The 25,996-nt window shown below is 39.1% G+C and overlaps 1 protein-coding gene across 1 annotated transcript; it reads left to right on the top strand.

Moving 5' to 3' along the window:
• Positions 1-13,270: 13,270 nt before the first annotated feature.
• LOC131236060 (inositol phosphorylceramide glucuronosyltransferase 1-like) lies at positions 13,271-25,992 on the top strand (the record flags this gene model as incomplete). The annotated part of the gene is made up of 11 exons (XM_058233147.1): positions 13,271-13,492; positions 13,585-13,825; positions 17,643-17,763; positions 18,316-18,501; positions 20,664-20,827; positions 21,415-21,522; positions 21,787-21,924; positions 22,029-22,175; positions 24,945-25,230; positions 25,320-25,443; positions 25,860-25,992. Coding segments are annotated over exons 2-11 (1,647 nt in total), but the record flags the coding sequence as incomplete, so codon positions are not given.
• Between the last annotated feature and the right edge of the window lie 4 nt (positions 25,993-25,996).

The following is a 25,996-nucleotide window of genomic DNA, read 5'->3' as shown; positions in this document are numbered from 1 at the left end:
TTGTGAGCAAACCTTTTGTTGGGGGGATTTTCAGATATTGCTAGCATACATATTAGCGGAGAACATTAAAAACAAACCATAGATTCAAGAATTCCAAGCAAATATCACCCGAAACATAACTACATCCATACATTCTTCTCCTATATACCTAACCAGTAGAAAAAACATAAGGTACCCAATTACAAACTATTAAACTATTAGGTGAAAATTCTCCATTTCTTACAACCCACAAAACACATAACCACAACCATGGCTTCACCCGAGACCTAATGGTCCTGTGAAGATGTCGGATGTGGCTCTGCTCCATCCTTTTGGACGCAGCATAACACTTCCTTCAAGGTGCGTAAGATCTTCTTGTTCCATTGCTCTTGTTCGGTCACTTTGGCCTTCATTTCAGTCCTGAAATCAGTTAATTCAGACCGAACCAATGTCAACTCCTATTCCACCCGATTGAAGCGCTCATGTATAAGCAGGGGGGCCACAAAATCTTCGTCGATGTCTTCATCATCGTCTTCCTCTTCTGCCTCTTCTTCTTCCTCCTCCTCTCCTTCTCCTTCCTCATATCGTTCTCCTCTTTTAACCTCTTGTTCCCTGTTCAATTTCATCCTTTTAATAGAATTAGCGTCAATAAAATTCTGCGGCTCAAGCCTTGCATTGCAGTTGAAACTAAACCCACAGTCCTTCGCCATCTTACAGACCAACCTTCCAAAGGATAAGGATAGATTGGAATTGGTGGCCGCCATCAATATATGCCGCATTACAATAAATGGGTAGCAAACCTTTTTTCGGGTACCTACTAAGTACAGAACCTCCAACATATACTATGTTAGTTGTGTATGATTACCTGATCTAGGATACACATTGTATGTAAAAACAAGGTGGAGGAACCTGTAAACTGGAAGCATCTTTGTTACCTTCAAACAATTATCGTCCTGTACCCAAGGCTTATTTTCACCACAAACATGAACAGTCCTCTCCTCCTTGTACCTGGACCTCTTCGAATCCTTATATGGAACAACCATTGTCCCACGTGGCACCCCAGAAATCCTCTCAATGTCAGTAATACTAAAAGTTCTCAAGGAATTACCGATTAACACGTCGAAGGTCATTGACTGTAGACTTGGATTTTTAATTGAAGCGTAGAAATGTCGCACAGTATCGGCGTCGGCATTGTTGTAGGGTGTGAAGATGGGATTCCACCCATGTGAGGCAAGCCAGTTGCGCTCTTGGGTATCGGCGAACAAGTCCTTATGCATGTACCGCTCAAAGCATATCTTGCGTTTGGCAAATCTTCCAATATCCACTGCTTGTTCTGCCCCAACTCCCTGGCCGCGAGACGTTGACGGACCCGCCCGAGACATGGATGGACCCTTTTGAGGTCCCGAGGTAACTCTCTTCTCCCGGGTAGCTGCGACCGTTGAGGTTGGCGCTCCAATGTCCTCCCTTCACTTGGAGCAACGATTGTATTGTTCATCTTCTGTTTCCTGTGTACCACGCTTCTTAGCCATAAGGCTCACCATTAATGGGAACAGTAGCCATGAAGAAACGAGAAGAAGGAAAGCCCCCATTGGAAATTATCAATGGGTTTTGTTTGGAATTTTGTAGATTTCGGTGGAATAAGATAGAAAAATGAAGAAAATGAAGGAAATGAGAGTGGGTTATGGGATTTGTATGGGGGTAAAGAATGGATGGGAAGAAGGATTTGAGAAAATAAGAAGGATTGTGGAAGAAGATTTCAGAGAATGGAATGAAGGTGATGATGGGTTTAGGCTTGTGGAAGAAGGGAACGTGACTAGAAGATGAGAAGGTGTGTGGAAGAAGAGGAAGTGGGTTTCAGGCAATGGGTTTAAGAGATATAACTTACATTTCGACCGGGCTTCAGGCCTGTTGTTAGGCATTTTAATGGTCCAAACCGTCGACTGGCTAGAAGCACAGGACATCGAGATGGGGTCGACCAGGTTGCCATATATACAGCAAGATGGGGTCGACCGGGTAAAAGTGTATTAGAGCGAAATGGGGTCGACCCGGTCGACCGGGTAACTATATATACAGCAAGATGGGGTCGACCGGGGGAAAGTGTATTTAGAGCGAAATGGGGTCGACCGGGTCAACCCGGTCGACCGGGTAAAGGGCATATTCCAAAAAAAAAAAAAAAAAAATTGAATTAGATCCAAAACCAAGTTTCTTCTTATTTTTTCCTTTATTTTAGGGCCTGGCTGATAATTCTTTATTTTTTTTTCTTTTTTGTCAACCTCACTCAGCAAAACCAAGATTCAACTCAAATATAACATATGTATAGTATTATTTCGGATATTTGGAAAGAGATTAAATGCTTCAACCTGGGGTTTGGGTCAAGGGTCGTCAGAACCTATCCATTATTACAGGGTTTATAAGGATAGTTGGAAAGAGAAAATCCAGTTAACCTATGATTTAGGTCAAGGGTCGGATCTCACCTCTTAGTTGATTCTAGCGAACAACAAAGGAGTTCTTGGGCTACGATTCTAACGAGGCACATGCATGAATCGTTGCATGAGACTTTACTGCTGAAATTCTGACGATTGTATTGTCTTCCGGTTCTCTTTGTGTTAGTTGTGTCAGGACACATGCATGCGGCCAAAAATACGAAAATTGGAAGAGAGCTCGAATTTGTTACCTTTTATCAGCCACACTTCGCATCCACTACGGTAGGACCGAGGTCTCCGGCGAATACACCCACACACACTTCGTCCATGTTGCTGGAATTGTTGTAGGAGTGAGTGAAAGAGAGGGTTAAAGGGTTTTATACCCTGGTTTTAGGTCAGTTGGCCCTGGCTTTCGCTAATTCACCCAAATGGCCTTGTTGGACTTTATTCCGGTCACCATTTCTCAATCAAGGGTCAGATTTGACTGCCCCACTACAAGGACATATCTTCAATATTCAAAACGAAAATTTGCGTGAAATCTGAAGGCCGAAATGCCCCAGTTGACTGTCCCAATTTGCAGGGCCATTTGTTTAAAAAACACAAGATTTTATTTCAGGGCTATAGCGATATGCACTTTACAAGTGCCCACTGGTCGATGCGATTCGTTCATTTACGAGTGCGGTCCGGATCTATCGTCCATGATGTACCACAAGCCCAGTGAGCCCAAAGACCTCCCATTCAGTCAGAGTTTTTTGCCCTTCACTGGGCGATACATAGCCCGATAAGACAGTCGCCAAGTACAATTTGCATTCAATATCTGAAGTATTAAATCTTCTTTCTCCTTTTAATTTAGTTTTTTGGTATAAAGGTCCTACCATCTTTGCATAGTCTTTTATGTAATTTCTAGCTTGGTTTAGTTTTCCTAAAAATCCCCTAAGTATTTTAAGATCTTCTAATTTATCTGGCATTTCTAAAATTCCTTTAGCTATATGGTCCTGTAATTTAATTTTTCCTTCTCCTATAACTATTCCTAAGAAGTTCATTGTTCTTTGTCCTAATACCATTTTCTTTTTACTAAGAACTAATCCATTTTCTTTACATAATTTAAACATTTCACAAATATGGTCTAAATGTTCTTTTAATTGTTAATTCTACATTCTCTTCTTCATAATTTTGTTCTTCTTTATCACTTATATTTTCATATTCATCTTCTATTTCTTTTAGCTTAAGTTTCCCTTCTAATTCATTATTTCTTAATTCTAATTGGTTAATTTTTCTTTTAGCATTTTCTAGTTCATTTTCTAACTGTTTATCCATTCTTAATTCATTTTCTTTATATATTTTAAATTCAAGTTCTAATCTTTTTAGTTTTTCTTCTAAGTATTGATTTTTATGTTTTAATTCATCTAACTCTTTATTTTCATATTCTTTTAATTGGAGTTGTAATTTTAAGTTATGAATTTCTAAATCTTTCATTGTTAATTCTATTCCACTATCCGGACTACTGCTTTCTATTCTGTTTTATGTTTACTAACTAAATATTTGTAACAAAAACAGCGGGGCAAACTAGAATATCAGCTACTTGTAACTTTCTACGCTTCTTATGTTCTCTATCTAAAGCTGGTACATATATCTTGTTACAATATTGGAAATTAGCTACTTGTCTTCTAGCTTCTTGGTTTAAACATTCTTCTTTTAAATAATCAAATACAAATCTTACAGCTGGTAATAAACTAACTACGTGCGTGTTTGGTTCGAGGGATTGGATGGGATGGGAAGGTTTAATCCCGGGATTGGCCGGGCGTGCCAAACAGACTTGATGTAGCAATCCAGGGATATAGCAATCCCATGGGTCTCAAGGCAATCCACTGCCAACACCATCATTACCTAGAAATCCATGCCATCCACCGTAATACCATTCAATCCCTTCCAAACCACCCGGCCAAACGGGCCCTAAAATCAGCGGGGCAAACTATAAGGGCCCTTTTGGCCAGTCGGATTGGAAGGGACTGGATGGTATTGGAAGTTAAATCCCGGGATTGGCCGGGCTTGCCAAACAGAGACGGTGATCTGATCCCAATCCCACCGATCTTAAGACAATCCACTGACAACATCATCATTACCTTTAAATCCCATCGAATCCATCCTAATCCGTTAAAATTTGCCAAGCACGTGTTTGGTTCGAGGGAAATGTGAAGATGGGAAGGTTTAATCCCGGGATTGGCCGGGCGTGCCAAACAGACTTGATGTAACAATCCAGGGATATAGCAATCCCATGGGTCTTAAGACAATCCACTGCCAACACCATCATTACATAGAAATCCATGCCATCCACCGTAATACCATTCAATCCCTTCCAAACCACCCGGCCAAACGGGCCCTAAAATCAGCGGGGCAAACTAGAATATCGGGACTACAATTCAGGCAAACTAGAATATCGGCAAAATAGAATATAATGGGAAACTAAATGACAAACTAGAATATCAATGGGAAACTACAAAACAGGGCAAACTAGAAGATCAGCGGGGGAGACTAGAAGATCAGCGGGGGAGACTAGAAGATCAGCGGGGCAAACTACAAAATCAGCGGGCCAAACAGAAAAATCAGCGGGGCAAACATGAAAATGAGCGGGGGAAACATGAAAATCAACGGAGCAAACTACTAAATCAGCGAGGCAAGCATGAAAATGTGCGGGGCAAGCATGAAAATGAGCGGGTCAAGCATGAGAATGAGCCGGCCAATCTCAAGCACTGAGTCACATCAACAGCATACTTGATCGATAAGTATAGCGAGGCAAACGAAAAATATAGTGGGACAAAGTATAAAGTTCATTTCATCATCCACCAAAATTACAAAGTATGCTATACATCATAAATTACAATTCCGACGAATATGCCAAATTTTTTTAAAGTATGCTATCCACCAAAATTACAAAGTATGCTATACATCAAAACTTACTAAGTATGCTATACATCATAACTTACAATGCACATTCAACGATGTATATAGTACAAAGTATACAACATATTTCGAAAATTCATCCCATGCCTTAAACAAATATCATCTACAAACTAGAGACAAGCAATCATATGCTATTGACTTCCTCCAAACGGCGGTGAATTTTTACATGTCTATTCCCGCCAAGGTGAGACCGCTACACAAAATGTCGATGTATTTCATCACGAATATACCACAATCATAACCATTGTCCTGCTTCGGCGCATATTCATCGACTCTGACGGTCCACTTCTTCCCTTCAAGCGCAGTGCTGTCTCCAGTAGCATGGAAGAGGATAGGGAGTGCATCAGTCATCATCTTCATCTTTTGCTTGTACTTCGGCAATAAACGGGTGCACAAGCTATCCACAATAACAATTTCTCTTGTTTTAGGATAGATGACTAGCAGAAACCAATGTGAATTATCATGATTTATGGGCGCATAGACCTGTTTGTGATTCACAGAATAATATATTAGTCAAACATGATAGAAGACATAACAGTAAGAGATGATGTTCTGCGACAAGTGCATTACACGTTCGTAACACCAAATTGCTTTGGCGTATGGTCTATCTCGCTGCTTGGCAACTGCGTAGGCCATACCCATCTGACCTAATAGCTCGGCTCGTTCTGACGCTGATTTGGAGGCCTGGTATGCAGTCAAAATAGGCAAACACCCCTCAAGGCTTTGCTGTTACAAACATGATGAAAGTTCACGTCATGTAAGAAAATCAAATTTTCAAATAGATTATGGATTAGCGCAATAAACAGTTACCGTAAAATACGTAGGACTGAATTTGCAATCTTGAGGATATGCTATTGTAAGGTTGTTATGCCTTTTTTCAAGGAACTCGATGTATGTGTCGATAGCCTAATCAATAGGATAATACGATTTAGTCATAGATTAATATAACACATAATTATATGTCAATCAATGCATAATATAGAATAAATTAATAATACTTACCTCACTATCAACCCACGCATCCTTCAGCCATATCGTACCGAATCATTTTCCCGCTGCCCTGGCTTTGTTTGCTTCATACCAGTCCTCTACCTCTTTAACCTCATGTGCGGATAGTATCCTGAAAGGATCCATCTGTAGAGGAAATGGTATCGGAGATGTTGCAAAAGCTGTTACTTGCTCGGGTTCGGGAACCACCGTAGGGGTTGTATCGAATGCAGATAGGGACAAGTATGGAGAAATTTTGTAATATGACGGCTTCGGTATCCTTTTGGTTCTCCTTTCATAAACAGGATGAGAAGTAGATGCATTCAATATATTACCTTTAACATTACTATATGACTGCACATCTACGTCCCCACGTCCATGCTCTTTATCTTCAATATCATTTACTTCCCCTCTCTTCCTCAACTCCTCACCCTCCTCCGTCACAAAACATTCCCTCCGTGTACGACTACATTCTTTTTCCTTAATAAACTCCTCCCTCTCATTCACTAACTTTTCCTTGTCCTCAAAAAACAAATCCTTCTCCCTCTTCAATTGTTCTTTCTCATTCAGCAACCTCTCCCTCTCGGCAAACATTGCTTCTTTCCTTCTCATCTCTTCCCTCTCTTTTCTCAATTCTTCCCTCTCCTTCTTCAATTCCTCTCTCTCCTTCTTCAACTCTTCCCTCTCAATTCGAAATTCCTCCATAAAAACAACATTCTTCATAATACCCCCCCTCGGTCCCTCTCCCTCCACGCCTTTCTCATCGTTATCATCTTCATCATCCTCCTCATGATCAGTCTCATTACCCTCATCATCATTATCTTCCTGGGTCTCGGTAAGCTACAAGATGTATAGATGGATATGTAAGAGTAAGGATAACTTTACAATGACAGAAATTTATAGTTCATTTTTCATGACATCTCACCTGGAAACTGTCACGCACCGAGCGTACGGCATCCGTTTCCCATTCTCGTAGAGTTGGTTCTAATTTCGTAGCTACTAATGTCTGGAAAAGAACAAAGAGTAATGGTAAATAATTAAGCGTATACGTCAACTTAAGCAAAGTAAATACTACTGATATATAAACTTACAGCTTTACTCTCGAAAATAGCATTTATTCTGTTGTACCTCCAACATTTCCAGCCTCGGTATTGAATGAAGCGTGGAATTTGATGGGGAACATATGAAATAATACACTCTTGTAGGGCCGGATATGTCTCTACTGCCCATACCTGTTAGAATGAAATCAATATATGGTTAAAAATCTATAATTGAATATAGAGGGAAAATATAGGAAAGAAAAGGTGGTCTTACTTGTAAGGGAAGGACGCAACCACATACAGTGTACCGACGGGACATTGATGCGGCAACAACAGATTCGATTCCTTGCAACATTGTATAGTATCCCAGACTGCCCCAGGGATACATATAGAAATCATCTAGCGAGTCCACTAGGTGAATATAATCCAAGTTGCACATGGTTTTCGGTTCGGTTCCCCTAAGAAAGCACTCTACAACAAGAAGTAGGGCAACCTTCACGACGTCCTCATGTTTATTGCTGTCAACTAATCTCTCAAACACATCCATTAGGTGCTTCTTTAGGATTGGATATTCTTTGAAGTATTTATCTCTTAGTGTACTCGTAGTGCAACGATTCTTCGGTACAGTAAGATCTCCAATCTTAAGACCGGTAATGAGGCGAAGTCCATCTCCGAAAACTGCAATCGCCTCCCCCTGATCTCAAATACTGAATCACCTTTGTATCTTAATAAAAGAACATGAAATATATCCCCTATAAATCTAAAGGATGTAACATGCAATAGAAACGAGAAGGGGGATTGCCTAAACAGATTTAGGTAACTATTGTGTTTTTCCACTCCACCCTTCACCTTCTCAAACCACCATGTCAGTGTACACCTAGAGGTTGGGTTAGAGATTACGGCAGAATATTCATCACCTACAGAAATGAATTGAAAAGCATATCAAACATACAATTCACAAGATAAACATAGTGTACAAACTTGGAATCATTTCTGAAAACAATGTAGCATTTCATTAATTTGAACAAGTTTCATATGAAATATAAATATAAAATGAGCAAAGAAATACCAAAAATTGGACGGAGACAAACAATCAACATAAGCTATACATTGATCGGAGCTAACAAGAAATTGGAAATTGAACAGGGCAAGCTGGACATTTTACCAAGTTCAATGTTGGCCAGTTTAGTGAACATTTATAGTGGTAGTATCAACAACAAGATGATATTTGCAACTACCTTTATAGTTGGTTCATTGGTCATATTTTCTTCTTGAACAGAGTTGTCATCTTCAAAGAAGCAGGCCGAAATCAAATACCCATCCGCTTTCATCGCAATATGTATACACCAAAGCCCCATATGTGGAAGGGAACCTAGACATCGAGGGTGGACACCTGACATTCATGACAAACCCTGAAATTGAACGGCAAACTAGAAGATCACGGGGAGACTAGAAGATCACGGCAAACTAGAAGATCACGGAGACTAGAAGATCACGGGAGACTAGAAGATCACGGGGCAAACTAGAAGATCAATGGGGCACACTAAGAGCAGGGCAAACTAGAAGATCAGTGGGAGACTAGAAGATCACGGGAGACTAGAAGATCACGGCAAACTAGAAGATCACGGGGAGACTAGAAGATCTGGGGAGACTAAGATCACGGCAAACTAGAAGATCAGATCACGGAGACTAGAAGATCACGGGCAAACTAGAAGATCATGGGAGACTAAGATCAATGGGGAGACTAGAAGATCAATGGGGCAAACTAGAAGATCACGGGGAGACTAGAAGATCACAGGCAAACTAGAAGATCACATGAGACTAGAAGATCAATGGCAAACTAGAAGATCAATGGGGCAAAAGCGGGGCATACTTAACAAATAATTTCGTAGCATGGAGCTGAAAAATCTAAACATATCCAATGTTCAAATGGACCACACCACATGAAATTTGAGTTGAACTTCTAATGTCGATCATTTCTGAAGTTTTGGTTCAACCTTACAATTGTGTTTTCTATTAATCCATATATGTATGATCTTGTGAATAGGTTTGATAACAAACAAACATCACTGTTGGGCCGACTATGGTTTCAGTGGTAGTATTACTAACTCAGTACGCAATCCGATTACGCTTGCTATGCCCCATGATGGTGTTTTATTTGTAATACATCATGTTCATCGGATTATGTAATGTCCATCCGTTTTCATCGCAATATGTATACACCAAAGCCCCATATGTGGAAGGGACCTTAGACATTGAGGGAGGAATTCAGATAAGGTATGGATACGAGGAATAAGACATGTAAACTAGACATGACCCATTTATGATGGTTTCTTCCGTATCAATGACTTGGATAAATATATAGGGTCAGGTGGAATAGATGATTCTTGTGAGCTATTTTGGATACTTGCCCTCGAGCTCAAATCTAAACATATCCAATGTTCAAATGGACCACACCACATGAAATTTTGAATTGAACTTTTAATGTTGATAATTTCTCAAGGGCCACAGAAGTTTTGGATCAAGCTTATAATTGTGTTTTCTATTAATCCATATCTGTATGATCTTATGAATAGGTTTGATAACAAACAAACATCACTGTTGGGCCGACTATGGTTTCGGCGGTATGATCCACTTGATCTTTTGATATGCTTCAATTGAGGGGCTAGACCCCTCAAAATAAATGAAAAAACGGATGGACGGTGTGGATATATTACATACATTCATTGTGGGCCTAACTGAGTTTACATAGTACAATGGGAACGTACTACTAACTCAGTACGTAATCCGATTACGCTTGCTACGCCCCATGATGGTGTTTTATTTGTAATACATCATGTTCATCGGATTATGTAATGTCTATCCGTTTTCATCGCAATATGTATACACCAAAGCCCCATATGTGGAAGAGAACCTAGACATTGAGGGAGGACACCTGACATTCAATGATAAACCCGAAATTGAACGGCAAATTAGAAGGTCACGGAGACTAGAAGATCAGGGCAAACTAGAAGATCACGGGGAGACGAAGATCAGCGGGGAGACTAGAAGATCAGCAGGCAAACTAGAAGATCACGGGGAGACTAGAAGATCACGGGAGACTAGAAGCTCACTGGGCAAATTAGAAGATCACAGGCAAATTGAAAAATTAGCGGCAAACTAGAAAATCAGCAAAGAAAACATGAAAGCATAAAAATCAACGGCAAACATGAAAATCAGTGGGGCAAACTTAACAAATAATTTTGTGGAGATGAAAATTTTAAACATATCCAATGTTGAAATGGAATGTTGAAATCGACCACACCACATGAAATTTTGAATTGAACTTCTAATGAAAACTTCTTTGGGGCCAAGTTTTGGATCAAGCTTATAATTGTGTTTTCTATTAATCCATATATGTATGATCTTATGAATAGGTTTGATAACAAACAAACATCACCGTTAGGCCGGCTATGGTTTCGGCGGTAGAAATCATTATGCCCACTGTTTCCCATGGCATGATCCACTTGATCTTTTGATATGCTTCAATTTGGGGGCTAAACCCCTTAAAATAAATGGATAACGGATGGACAACATGAATAGTAAATTCAATGTGGGCCCAACTGAGTTTAAAATATAAAAGGGAAACGGATTGGCTACTCCCCCTGACACCAGCCACGGAGCTGGTGGTCGGTGCTCTATGAGCCCCACCATGATGTATGTATTTCCATTCCGTTCATCCATTTTTAAATATCATTTTAGGTTTTAATCCCAAAAATGAGAGGGATATAAATCTCAGGTGGACCACACCACAAGAAAACAATAGTGATTGGAAATCCATCATTTAAGTCCTCCTAAGGCCCACTGTACTGTTTGTTTGACATCCAATATGTTGATTAGGTCATAAATATCCAGATGAAGGGAAAAAAACAAAGATCAACTTGATCCAATACTTTTATGGCCCCAAAAAGTTTTTAATGGTCGAAGTTCATTTAACATTGTTTCCTGTAATGTGGTCCCCTTGAGACTGATATATATCTCATTTTTTGTTTATTACTATAAATTGATCTAGAAAAATAGATGGACGGAATGGATGAAAAACATACATTATTATGGGGCCCACAGAGCACCGACCACCAGCCATTGATTGGTGGCAGGGGGAGTAGCCAATCCGTTTCCATATAAAAGGTGGGGTCCTTACTCTTGCTTGGGTGGTAACCTCTCAGTAGTTTCAACTCCCGGTCAGGAGTTCGAGTGCCATAGGTGGTGAAATTCCACCAGCGTGAGTGTGCACGGTGTGTGTGCGGTGTGTGTCTGTCCGTGTGTAATAATAATAAAATAATATATATATATATATATATATATATATATATATATATATATATATATATATATATATATATATATATATATATATATATACCGTTGACAGGTGATATTCTGGTTATATGTGTGCACAAGTGAATGACACCAATCGTGAATTTGGTCCAATTCTAAGGGTGTTTTTTTGGGTCTTTCTACGGGAAATGCAGTGGGGAAATGGGGGTGAAAGCAACGGCTGGGAAAGCGGCAGCAGAAAGGGAGAGGAAAAGCAAAAAGAGGAAATGGAGAGGAAGAGTGGTTTCCGTCGGGAGGGGTATTTTCGTCCTCAAATTCCGACTCCATACGAGGAGGTCCAACTGCGTATTCTAAGTTTGTATTGCTTCAAAAAAACCGCTGGATAAAAGGTGGGGTCCACAGTCGTAAATTTCTCTTTTCCCTGGCATAAGCTCAAAAGAGAGGTGGACCAAAGCCGAGGTGAACCACATTGCAGGAAAGAGGGAAAATACTAACGCTTACCTTTAAAACCTTATTTAAGGTTCTTTGTGATATTTATTTGTCATGTAACTTGTTAATAAGATCATATAAACCCAAGATAAGAAATAAAAATTTCAATTTGATACAAAACTTATGACCCCCAAAAGTTTTTAAACGTAGGTATTTAATCCACATTGTTTCTTGTGGTATAGTCCACACATACATCACAGTGGGCCCTACAAAGTCAGTTCACATGGCTATCTCCGTTATCAAATATTAGCTATTTGAAAATAAAAATATTACCTTGATCTAAAACTGATGGCCTCCAAAAAAGTTTCGGATAGTAAGTCTACTTGGGTGTTGAGTTAAACCTCGTGGAGTTTTGGGGATGGCCAGCACAATGAGTTTGCTGCTTACAAACGTGTGTTCGACTCTCTTGCCCGTGGTTATTCGTAGAGTTGTGCATGAACCGAGTTAGCTCGCTTAACTTGCTTGACTCAACTCAAAAAAGCTTGAATCGAATCAATCCAAAACTAAGATCAAGTCAAGTCGAGTTGATTTTTGGAGTTCGAAAAAATTTCGAGCCAAGTTTGAGCTTGTCCGAGCTCAGATCGAACCTCAACTCGAATAGAACTTGAATCGAACTAGTTTGGCAGCTCGGTTATTTTGATATTGATGTTGCTCACCAAGTGTTTGATGAAATTACTTAACAAAGTGTTGTTTCCGGTGCATACATTCTTCGTAGGATCAGCTGGTGGCAAGGAAGGTGTAAATATGAGACAAATCATTACTAAAAAAATAAAACATTATGTGATAAAACTATCCTTATATCTTGATTTTGATTTTACGTATCGAGTGTTCGTTGAAATACCCTAAACCCTAAACCTTTGTTGTTGTTTTGCATGACATGAGAATTTACATGTCCATTCTATGTGTTTAAAAATATGCCACACAAACTTGAACTGGCCGAAGCTGCCATCCAAACGAAGCCGGGCGGAGTTCAAGTTGGGGCAGCTAGTAGCCGAGCCAAGTCGAGCTATGCTAAGTTCGACTTGTTTGGACTCGCATACAACCATCCGACACGCTAGATAAATATAAGTAAAACCTTCAAATATTGGCTATATGCGTACTACGCACCCATGCGGATGATAGCACAGCTAGCGATAGAACCAGCCAGGCGGCAGTTCTTTTCTAAAAGATCGATCATGATTTCCAGGCTTCCAGGGACGAAATGAAGATGAAGAAAAACCCTCACATCTTCTAGGGTTTCAACGATCCTCAAAAGAGATTTCCTTTCTTCGTTTCTGTCGAATCAAATCTCTCGAGGTAATCAGAGGAATCCGTTATTTTACTTATTTTACTCGGAATCTCGATTCGAATTCGATTCCCCCCTCGTTTTCCCGATTTTTCTGGATTAGGATGAGATCATCCCCGTCGAATTTAGGTTTTCTGCTCGTTTTCGCCATCGCATTTGCGGGAATCTGCGGTAAAGGAGTCGCCGGATCTCAATCTGAGGCGTATGTTACTCTTCTCTACGGAGATGAATTTCTTCTCGGAGTTCGAGTTCTCGGGAAATCGATTCGGGAGACAGGATCGACAAAAGACATGGTTGTTCTTGCTTCGGACGGAGTTTCCGATTACGCGAAGAAGCTTCTTCGGGTATGGTTTCTGTTCTGGGAATTAAAATTCAGTTCATGGTTTAATGCAAACGAGTTAACTGAGTCGACTTCTAGTAACACGATATTACAAAGCAGAGAAAGGTTGTATCTATCAATGAGGAAATACTAGGATACAGTATACTCAGGTTTTCAATTCTTACGAGTGGGCCCATGGTTTGATAATCCAGACCAGTGGTCTGTTGCTTCTCTCTGTGGATGAGCCATGCCACAAAAATTACTTTAATCGAACAGTCCGAACCATTCAATTTTTGTCGCCTATTATTTGATGGTTGCTGAGTGATCACTACCAGCCTCGAACCGTTGTCCTTATGTCACAGCTGTAAGGCTCTGAACCTCAAGAGTCAAGACGGAGAAAGGCTGGCAGGATCTTCAAAACCAGGAAATCTTTCAAAAAAAATCTTTAAAACCGGGAAATTATGGGGACATGCTCTACCCACTGTAGGTCGCAGTAGACCAATGGTCGAGATTACTCGACCATATCCATCATGAAGGCAATTCGGGGCCAATGTGCTTACCACAGTCAGACTCAGACCTCCTTATGAGGAGTGGATCCATGATCCTCTACGAGTTTTCAAATAACCTCCTAAGCCTGGACACTTCTATGTGGCCTCGATAATTTTCTTCCTTTTTCATAATTTTCTATTTTCTAGCTCCTGGCTTGTGAAAATACATAAATATCCTTCTAAATTAGTCTCTGTAGACACCCCACCTAAAACAAAGATGAGCCACTCTTTGAGCTTCAGCTTGACTTCAATAAATTATCTCCTACTGACTTAGAAATCATTGAAAATCCAAACGGGTCGAACAACGAGCATACTCGGCACGTTCTGGAGACAACCAATGGACCCGATCGGCTAGCACCAAATTCAATAACGATTCGGTCACAACCGTGCATCCGAACTCTAGAACCCGAGGAACTCTCTGTACATGGCACTGATATGCGAAAAAAAAATGGATAAAATGAACTCTCTCTACTTAAGGATCACTCTCTGTACTACTTAGTCTTCTCGAATAATATTGTGTTGAGGCGTAAAAAATTACATTTTCAAGATTGAGGAAAGCACAATCGTTCTTGTACACAAAGTAGTCATGGTGTTATCGAAAGCAAATTTTAACTGATCATGATAATTTATGGTTCATTGGAAAGGTGGTTAAATGATATTCCTAACAGACTTAAGTTTCCTCCAATTTGAGTTTTGATGAAGAAGATCTGGTCTGTTTACCAAAACCAAACATTGCCGAGTGGCCGAAGCCGTAAAAACTCTGGTAGCACTTTAGACTAGTCAAACGGGATCTGATTGAAGTGATTTCAATTCCATTGAAAAGCTTATCACCCGACATTTTCAATGAGCCTAAGATCATTGAAAATGGACAGTCAGTCAAATTGCAGATAATTGATTTCATATACTGAACAGTCGTACTTTCGACAGGTTAAACGGGGTTCGATCGGAGCGATTCTAATCTTATTATGAAGCTTATCTGATTATCTTTCCAACAAGACAAATTATAAAAAACGGGCGGACAACGAACAAGATACAAGCATTTAAACAGTTTTTAGAAAAAAAACAAAAACTAATCATGACGATATATATATATATAAATATAAAGATAAAGTCATTACCTTTAGCTTATATATATAATATATAATATATTATATATTAAAATATTTCTCATATGTACGATACATATATATATATATTATATATATATATATATATATATATATATATATATATGCATGATATATATAACTTTATAATTTAAATAGCAAGCTCCCACAACGCAATCCAACGAACTGCGGCTGTTGGCAGCAAATTGCGGCTACTAACACCTATATAAGAAGCTTGTTGCCAAGGAAGAAGAGGAAAGAAAAACACAACGTAGGAAAGTGAGATAGAGAGGGAAAGAGCGAAAGAGAAAAAAAACAGAGGGCAAAAGACAAAGAAATAGAAAGCAAAAAGAGATATAGGAAAATACAGAGAGGGTTCGAGGGTTGGAGTTACCCGGAGGTGCCTTAAAATTTCCCAACATTGCAACATGCTTCTCGACATAGGATATGAAAGAGGTTATTAAAGAAGTAACTGAAGCTAAGAGTTTGTCTACCTCTATTTAGGTCGCATTCCACTCCACACATTCCAAGTGCATCAACTACATTTACATTTCCTTATATCTCATTCCACATTATTCTTCCTCTTTTATTTTCTTTTACTTTATTTGTCTGCCCACGATCTTAAATCTTGCGAAGCAAGACTAGTTTATACTTCATCTTATTTACTGCAATTTTATTTTATTTGCCTACGTGGTGCTATTTAGCTCCATGAAGTAAGGCTAGTTTGTATTTCATTTTACTCACTGCATTTTTATTTTATTTGCCTACCCGAGGCCACTTGGCTCTGCGATGTAAGGCTAGATAATTTCTTCTTCTTTTTTTCGTTTGCTTTACCCTTATGGGTTATGTGAATCACGACTAAATATAAAATTGTCAAAATTTTGTTGAATCCCTAAAAACTGTTAAATCTTGTGAAGTAGAGACCATACATTATGTGGGCGGAAAAGGATACCTAATTCCTTCTTTTTTCCGTCGCTAAGGCCCCTTACTCGGAATCTACAATCGTAAACCAACCACAGGAGTCACTTGAGTTAAGGAATCATAAGATTCCCTGATCCTTAAGCGATTCTACGGTTCTTAGCCAATCGTAGATTTTGAGTTTCATTTGGCTAGTGGTGACTCCGAATTAAATATATTTTTACATCCAAGTCAACAACATACTCTGGTTACACCAGCAAATCAATACCAAAGCCGGGGGGGTGGGGGGGGGGGGGGTTGACAGTCTCATCTTGACATATAGAGGGTTTTTAGGCAATTTCTTAGCCTCTCATTATTAAATTCCTTTATAATTTCTCATCTACCTCTGAAAATATGGAACTACCATTATAAAGTCACATTCTATTAAGACATTGGGTCTATATAGGTAATTTCCTATCACACTCAAGGATGATCATGATCGGACAATTGCTTATGACAATCTGGTTTACTAAAAACCATTAATCTAGGTTTGGTAACTGAAATTCTATTAATCCAATTTTGTAATTGACAGGCTAATCTGGTCTATGTAAACCAACCTGGGGTCATTTATAAATATACAGGTACAGAAAATCAGTCTCTTTTTTCTATTGAATTCTCCCTTTTTTACTCTCTCAAGTCGTCTTTGTCTGAACAACATATCAATTCATAGACTCATCGGTTTGTATTGTATCATCATCAGTTTGTCTCTTTTTTCTCTTGAATTCTCCCTTAATTTATATTGCACCCATGTGCCATGCATGGATTTAATTAGTTCATATTAGCTTCATTGTTTGGTAGAGGAATGTTATTGTGTGTGGGACAACTCTGACCATGTGATTGCATTGGGGTTTTGCCTGTTGCAACTGCACAGTTCTTAGTTTTTGAGTTAACCAAGTGTTTTGTAAGCCACAAGTTGGATGGCTAGCCTGATCAGCTGATTTTCTTAGTTATGGACCACCCTCATGGTTGTCAGCAAATTAAGTGTCCCTATCATCATACAAAAGTGCCACATGTGCCAAAGTGGCATGCATCTGTCAAACATCAGCATGCTTTTTGAAATTGAATTGTCTTTTGAGCATATAGGTGCTGCAAAAGGTTTCCATGGTGGCATAATTTTCTAAGTGTGACTGTTGAAGTTTTCACTGTTGTCTTTTTCTACATTGTTTATTGTTCTTTCTCTTATCGTGTACTTGTTTTGTCTGCTAATTTTGAATTATGCTTCATTTGATAGGCTGATGGTTGGATTGTGGAGCTTATAAGTCTATTGGCTAACCCTAATCAAATACGGCCAAAGAGATTTTGGGGAGTCTACACCAAACTAAAAATATTTAACATGACAAATTACAAGAAAGGTAATTTCTTTTCCTTACTGACTTCCAACAATTTGATTGTCGTAGTTATTTGATCCTTCAAAAAATAATATAAAAATTGTAGTTATTTGCATTCAATCCATACATCATATTGGGCTTGAGGTGTTAGACATAACAGTCCTAGAAAACTCTGCATACTGAGATATCTGTATGGTGCATTATGAAAATGCTGAATTCGGAGGTGTTTTGTTGGGGCAGTTGCTGTCTGGGGCCCCTTTTTGGGCTTTCACCTTTGTATTCTTTGCTGCCATTGGCTCTTCTGCAATAAAATTCTGTCTACTTTTTAAAAAAATGCTGTATATACTATTAGATAATTATCTGATCATAAAAACATATGGTATAGAAAGGAAAATTTTTTTTTGTCAAGACATTGTATTGATCTCTTTTCTCAGTACTGCTAAGAAATATATAGACAGTAGTAGCAAGGCCAAGAAATAGGATTAGGATTTTCCTTAGGTGTCCAACATGTCAATTTGTTTTTGTAGCTTGCATTTGGTTGAGTTTGGTATTATACTAAAAAATTGTTTTGTGCAGTTGTGTATCTAGACGCAGATACTATTGTACTGAAAAATATTGAGGATCTCTTTAAATGTGGGAAGTTTTGTGCGAACTTGAAGCATTCAGAAAGGATGAATTCTGGAGTCATGGTAGTGGAGCCATCAGAAACAATTTTTAAAGACATGATGAGCAAAGTTAACACCTTGCCTTCTTACACTGGAGGTTTTGATCCCTCATGCCTTTTGTTGATGACTATTTTTATTTTATTTTTTTCTGTTTCCCTGCATGTGAACTACACATTCCTTTTGGTGGGCTGTATCCATCATTGATTTGTTCTTGAAATAAGTAATTGAAAAGGTTTGATTAAATCTACCATTTGTAGAATACTGAGCTGCCTTTAACACAACGTACACTTTAGTGCCACACCAGACACTCAACACCACATAACCTTGTACACGATCTATAGGATGTAGGCTCATAGTTTTGGTTCGAATTAGTCTGTTTTTGCATTAAGGGGCCTGTTTGTTTTGTGGGAAAATCTTGAAAACCTGTGGAAAAGAGTATAAATCCCATGAGGATTTGTTTGGATACAAGGAATCTAATGCTTGGACATGGAAAAAGTAAAAATTATTTCCTTCAGCACTATTGAAAAATGGATTCCATATTTAGGAGTCTTGTTTGTTTTTTTTTTTGCAAGAGGAAATTCCGGATACATTAAACAACGGTTACCTTGTATCTTACGCCAGAGAATCCTAACCATGGAAAAGACTATGAATATTCAGCAGAATCTACTGTTTACTTTACAATCCACATAATAGAAAACGTCATGTCAAAGGAAAACTTTTATTTTTGTTTGGAGAGTCTAGCTATCTCGATGAGCCCTTCTGTGACAGTTTCCTCTGTTTGTGGACCAAAAAAGAGGGTGAACTCGATTTCATTTTCCTAGCTTCTTCTAAGAAACAAGTAAAACTTTAAAAAAAAAAAAAAAAACATGTTAAATTTCCTTTTCATATCCACTTGTGTTTCGGACTTTTAGTGTTTTAATTGTCTCCTGCAATTGACAAGGATACAAAGCAACCGGAATGCATTTAAACCTATTCTACTATTGGTGCATTGCCCTTTTCTCAATTTCGGATTAGTTCTTGAATATAATATGTGGGTCAATTATCTCCGGTAACCCAATTGATGAGGACATCACTTCACGTACACCATTGCGTACGTATCAGGGGAGGAGGCGAGCTGCACCGATTTCCTTGTGGCTAGGCAAGTACTCGTGATCATGCTGAAAACCCCATGTGCATTTGCGAGCATTTGGAAGACCCCACACTGAGAAGATGCACATGGGTTGATTTATGGAGTAATCCAAACCAATGAATTGAAAGGACGTGACGATCGGGCCGTTGGATCACATGATCGAGCCATTGATCGTGGATTGTCTACACTAGTTTTTCTTAGATTTTATCAACTTATCGAATTTGGTTTTGTTTATGTTATATTTGGACACCATTATGAGTGTTTTTAGTTGATTTTAGTTATACTAGGGTTAGTTTCGTCAAAATTCACAAAACCAGGCGTTTATTGTAATTTTTGAACTTTCTTGGAGCTATAAAAGATGGTAGGCATGTGACCCTCTCCCTCATTGGATTTTGTGATTAGAGAGAGAGAGAGAGAGCTTTTGCTTTCTTCTTCTTCTATCTTCATGAGATTTGAAAATACTTCCATACGATTTGGAAGGGAGATTGGTGTGAGGCTAATATTCATCAACGGAGGTACAAGGTCTCCATCTATCCTCACATCATCGCCTCTTTTCCCTTCCATTAAGGTATTTTCTTTTAAGTTCTCTGATTCTCCCATCATAAGCTTTCATCTTCTCATAAACCCACTTTCCCTTTATTTATTTACCTTACAAACCCTAACCGACCTAAACTCATCCATCCCACACCACACGTGTGCCCGTACGGCCACACCTTGCCCTTTTTGGTTTTCCATCATCCTTATATCAAAACCCCTTTTCTTCCATTCCCAAAACCATAACCCTAAATCTAAAATTTCTAACTTTCATACTTTCCCAAATTATCCAAACCATGAATTTTACCTTAGGTTGTATTAGGTCTTCTACTTTGAAATAGATTATATCTTATGCTAATTGGATGTCCCTACATCCATTAGATTCTAGTTTCCTTTTTATTTAATGATCTTGTGTTACGATGTTGGTAACTTAGGCTAGGATTATGCATGATGTTCTTTTGGTTTTCATGGTATTCGTGATGATTATGGCAATGTCTATGTTTTTTTATTCATTATCTTAATGTCGCTACTTGATCTCACATATTATTTGGTTTATGCATCAGTCCTGCATCACCAATTTTCTTTTATTCTAACAGGGGATCAAGGTTTTTTAAATTCATATTATGCTGGATTTGCCAATGCACATATCTTTGATCCAAACTTATCAGCAGATGTGATAAATTCAAGACCAGTACCTGAAATGGAACGACTATCTACTCTATATAATGCAGATGTTGGTCTCTACATGCTGGCCAATAAGGTAACCAGTATGTGGCTTTTGGCAAATGATGATTTTCATTTGTTTAAAAATGTGCTACATTTAGTCTTCTAGGCAGTCATTGTTTTGCAATGAAGCCAGACATCCTTTTTTCTGTTTATCTCTGAAGCTGTTTTCATTTTATGATATCTCATTATAGGTTGTTGCTCTGATTATGGAATGCCATACCACTGCTATTGTTGCGTTTATTTGCATTTCAACTCAGAATGTTTTATGCCATTTGAATTTGATTTTTATTATTTATTTATTTTTTTTGCTTTTTTCCCCTGTTAATCTCTCCTGCCTTCTTACTCAGACATGTATAATGCTTCCTTCATATGTGAATAACTTGATCGACCTTGGTTATGATGACTACTCACCTCTGGATGACAGATGTTCTGACATTTGATATAGAGATTTGTTCAATTTAATGTTTAGTTCAAAGGGAACCATCATATGTAATTCTATCAGTTCTGACCAGACTGATTCATATCCATCAAAGTGACTCCTAGCATTGCATACTGTTAGAGGCTTAGCTTGCCATTTGATTTGCATTACTGATCTTCCCTTTGCATTTACTGTATACACAGTGGATGGTAGATGAAAAAGAACTTCGAATTATTCACTACACCCTTGGCCCCCTTAAACCATGGGACTGGTGGACAGCTTGGCTTCTGAAACCTGTTGACATCTGGCAGGTACATGGTTCATAAGTCAATTATATGTGTTGTCAATGCACAGATATTTGGTTGTTCTTTATCAATGTATCCATGCATGTGCCACTAACTGGAAAAAAAAAAAAAGTCTCATGTGTCCAAATGGATATAAGCATTGTGGCGTTTACACAAGTTTGCAGAGGACATTATTTGAAGTTAAATATTCCAATCAGACAGTTGAAAGAGACCGAGATGGTTAATGCACCTCCAACTTTATGATTTTTTTCAAGTCTGCTGATGTTGCAGAATGTTCGGGAACAGCTTGAGGAATCGCTTCCAGGAACGGGAGGAGGCAGGAACCCTAATGAACAGCTTCTAGTCAAATTTCTCTTTGTCCTTCCATTGTGTGTGTTATTATTTTGCTGCTATAGATCATTTCTTCAGGTTAGCACCTTCAGACCAGCTCATTGTTTAAATTTTCAAGCTAGTTTAAGATGTTTGCCTGGATTAGTTCAAAAGATGAATTGATATTTTTGTTATTGTTGCAGCACAGAGATCTTTTTGATACCTTTTGTAGAAGCTCTTTTTGTAATCTCATTAAATGCATCTACTACAAATACAAGTCTGGTGGCGGACATGCTACCTACTCAACCATTGGTGTTACTTCACCGTCTATCATTAATTCTAATCAACAGGTGCCTTTTCTTTCTTAGCTCCAATCAACTGGTTATTTGTTTTCTTAGCCATGTAAGTATTTATTTGTTTTTAAACTCGGTGAGATCTCCTGCACAAGATTCGGCACCCAGATCCACTGAATTAACTTATCGAAGACTAGAGAGTGATGGAGGGAGGAAGAAGAGTGGAAACATGGTTTCCAGAATTTCCTTCTTTTTTTCTTCTCTTCTTTTTGAAAGTTTAAAAAAAATTATTGGGAACGCGCCAACAGGTGACTAAGAACACACACACACGCACACACAACCCAAAGAAACAGCCCCCAAAAGCAAAGACCCAAAGAAAACCTAGACCCTAAAGGGCAACAACTCAGAAAATACCCATAACCCAAACAATCCCCTCCTGCAACAATCCAATTGACATTATGGCTAGTATTATAGAATCATCTTCCATTCCTTTCTTCCCAGATCCCCCAGAGACTAGCTGACAAACAAGTCCTCCACTGATCTCTCTTTTCCTTTGAAATAACCCGCATCATGCCAGACCATAAGCAGCTCACTTGTAGATTGTGGCATCACCCAACACATGTTGAATTTGGTAAGAATACCATACCACACCTTGGAAAGAACCCAGCAGTGGATAAAGAGGTGGTTGACTGATTCCGAGTCCTTCTTACATAGAAAGCAAATGTTGGGCTGAATCATCTATCTCATCTGAAGATTATCTGCAGTTAAAAGCCTTTCACACCCTACAAGCCAGCAAAAAGCTCTGCCTAAGGTAACTGCATTCAGCTGGCTTGCTGGGAGAGAGAGAATATTTACAGTGGATAACCCTAAAAAAAAGGGGGGGATGTGCCAGGCTGATTCGAAATTTGTTTCTCACCTTCTTATCCACTACCGGTTTGCAACTGATCTATGGAATGCTATTATTTCCAAATTTTCTTTCTATTGGGTGGCACATGTTGAGGTCTGTTGGTGATCTGTCTTTGGAGGGGCATGGGGGCTCATATTGATAAAGAAAAGTTGGCGGCTTGGCAGTTGTGTTTGCTAGTTGGTTTTTGGGTGATATGGGAAGAAAAAAATGGAAGGTGTTACCACAATTCTAGCCATTTTGTTCAATGGGTTCTAGATAGGGCTTTGTGCTTTATAAAAAAGTGGGACAACTATAATAGGGGTGAGAAAGCTTGTAGCTTTCCGTTGTAGCTCGGTAGGGTTTTTTTTTTTCCTTTCTGTATTCTGTCGCCTTTTGGTGCCCTTTCAATATATTTTCAGTTTATTAAAAAAAAAAAAACTGCAACTTTCAGCAAGGCTGCATTGGACCAAACATATTTGGAATATATGAATTCTCCATTCACTTTAGACTTGGACAACAAAGTATATAGAGATCTGACTGAAAAACTTCCAGATGGCTCCATCCTCCACATCAAATGATCCTTCTCCCCAGTGATCAGGTGGAAATGCTAGATGGCTCGCCTGATCATCTAACTGAAAGAGGCGGGAAGGAGGGGTCCACAATGTTGAAGTACCAGAAATTGAGGCACAATGTGCTGCTAGAATATTGGCATACAAAATATGCAGTGTCACCTATCCACACATCTTTCCCAGAAGCGGAACCTCTCCTTGTCCCCAAGATTGAAACCCACCCCCTGCTCAAAACTTTACCTTGTAGAAAATGACGCCTCTCCAAATAGTTGAGGCCTGATACAAGGACGAATTCTTCATACACCAGCCACCAACCTCTCACCCATACTTGGAAGCAACTGAGACCCTCCATAGAGCATTATCTTCAGTCCCAAACCTCTACAACCATTTACCCAATGGAGCTTCATTTCCTTTCAGAATCATTTATGCCCAAAACGATATTTTTCATATTCCTGGAAGAATCTCTGTGAATGGAAATCGAAGAAACAAGAAACCGGCTCAGCTGCTAACACACATGGAGTACCTTGTGAATTATACAATCTGGTGCTGCTTGCCATCATTACAAAGAGACTGTTAAGAAGCAAGTGAGACTTCTGGTGTCAGATTGCTTGTGGTGCGAGGGAACCCTTTTGTATATTTACTTTAGTTTCATTTATTCAATATGTTTCACACGGGACACCTCTGGATATGTTTGTCCTACCACATTTTTGTTTTAGTTTGGGTCAGGAAGACATGCTTATTTCACATTTATTGATCTCATGAACTTTGCTGCTAAGCCCACACACTTGTACAAGCCAGCTAATGCACACACTGCCACATGCCAGCATGGCACACAGGTGAATTATCCAAGCCATCCATCATGCGCACCTTACCATGTAGATGCTACTGCCAAAAGATAATGGCGGCCCGCTCAGTTGTTGTGCCTTGATTTAGAAGTAAGTGGACAGGTTAGAAATATTTTGGCTGATTTTTTCACAACCATAATTTTTTTTCAATTAATTGTGGCCCAAATGTCTAATGGACTGACCTGATTCTTGGGACAGGGAATATACATGGTGGTACCCTTTTGATGGATGGCTTGGATATAGCAGCTTTGTGCCACGCTGGCCTGTGGTGGTGTGTGCAGTAGTGATTTGTACACGTGTGGGGTTAGCAAAGCTCTTGGCCTCATATTTGAGCAGAAATGGGTTTCCACAATTCCCTTTCCAACAGGGTTTCCTGACTACTTCCTAAGCTGTTGGGAGATTTTGGTTTTGTCATGTGGAATATTAGGAAGCTGGTTTCTCTAATTTGATTTTCATATTCATCTTGGAAATGGAGATCCCATGCAATTCTTTGCCTTTAAGCTATTATGTTCTTTTGTTGTGACAGTTCTCAAATGGCTCATATTCCAAGCTGCCTGCTTATTTGGGCGGCATCTCTGTTTTCATCTGCTTTATTGCAGCCGCGGTATCTCTTGGACTTGCATTCATTGTTGTTCCCCGACAAGTAATGCCATGGACAGGTTTGCTTCTAATGTACGAGTGGACATTTACAAGCTTTTTCATAATATTTGGAAGTTACCTCCATTTAGTGTATGAATGGGGAAAGGCAACAGCAACTCCAGGAGGAACCTTCTCCCCTCAGGGCCAATCTTCTGATTACGATTCAGGCAAAGGTACCTGAAGTTTTTTAATTTTTTTTGTTGATTTTGCTTGTTTCCTAGTAGTTTTTATAACTGATTTGTTTTATTAATTTGAAACACAGGTCATCAACGCCAGGTTTCTAACTGTGACACTGCCACATGGTTCTATGGAATTGGGATGGCAGTTCTGGCCGTTGCTGCTCCCTCGCTGCCGTGTCTGTTGGGAATAACTGCACTGTTTGCAAGGTGATTTTCTCAGCATTTTTTAGGTTTCCATGCACACATTGCATATTCTCAAGCACTAAAAAAGCATCGCCAAGAATCCATAATCAGGGCCATTTTTTGGATGCCGTCATATGAATGGTTCATATACCCAAGGAAAATGGACCATTGTAGCCATCATTCCACATTCAACAGGCAAAATTCACATAACACAATTTATGGGATGCGGCCCATCCATGTGCTCCATATAAATTGCCATGACTATTTGCAGTGTATATGGTGATAACCATGTTTCACAGAACTTCCAGGAAATTTTAAATATTTTTCCATGAATTACCTTTGCATGCAAAGTCCGAAGAGTCAAATACCCCAAGTAGCTTGTTTAGCTGTTTACAGTGATGCACTGATAATTTACTTGGAAGGTTTCTGTCTTTCCATAGGTTAGGTTTGATGGTTGGAGGAGGGCTAGTGTTAGCATCTTTCATGACATATGCTTCAGAGCATCTTGCAGTCATTGCTTTTGTGAGGGGCCGCGAAGACTGTGATCAGCCCCAGAGCAGGAGTCTTTGTTTTTTAT

Source organism: Magnolia sinica, unplaced genomic scaffold, assembly GCF_029962835.1.
Source record: "Magnolia sinica isolate HGM2019 unplaced genomic scaffold, MsV1 ctg160, whole genome shotgun sequence".
NCBI classification, from domain to species: Eukaryota; Viridiplantae; Streptophyta; class Magnoliopsida; order Magnoliales; family Magnoliaceae; genus Magnolia; species Magnolia sinica.
Note: the sequence above shows the minus strand (reverse complement) of the source record. Positions and strands in the feature narration are given on the sequence as shown.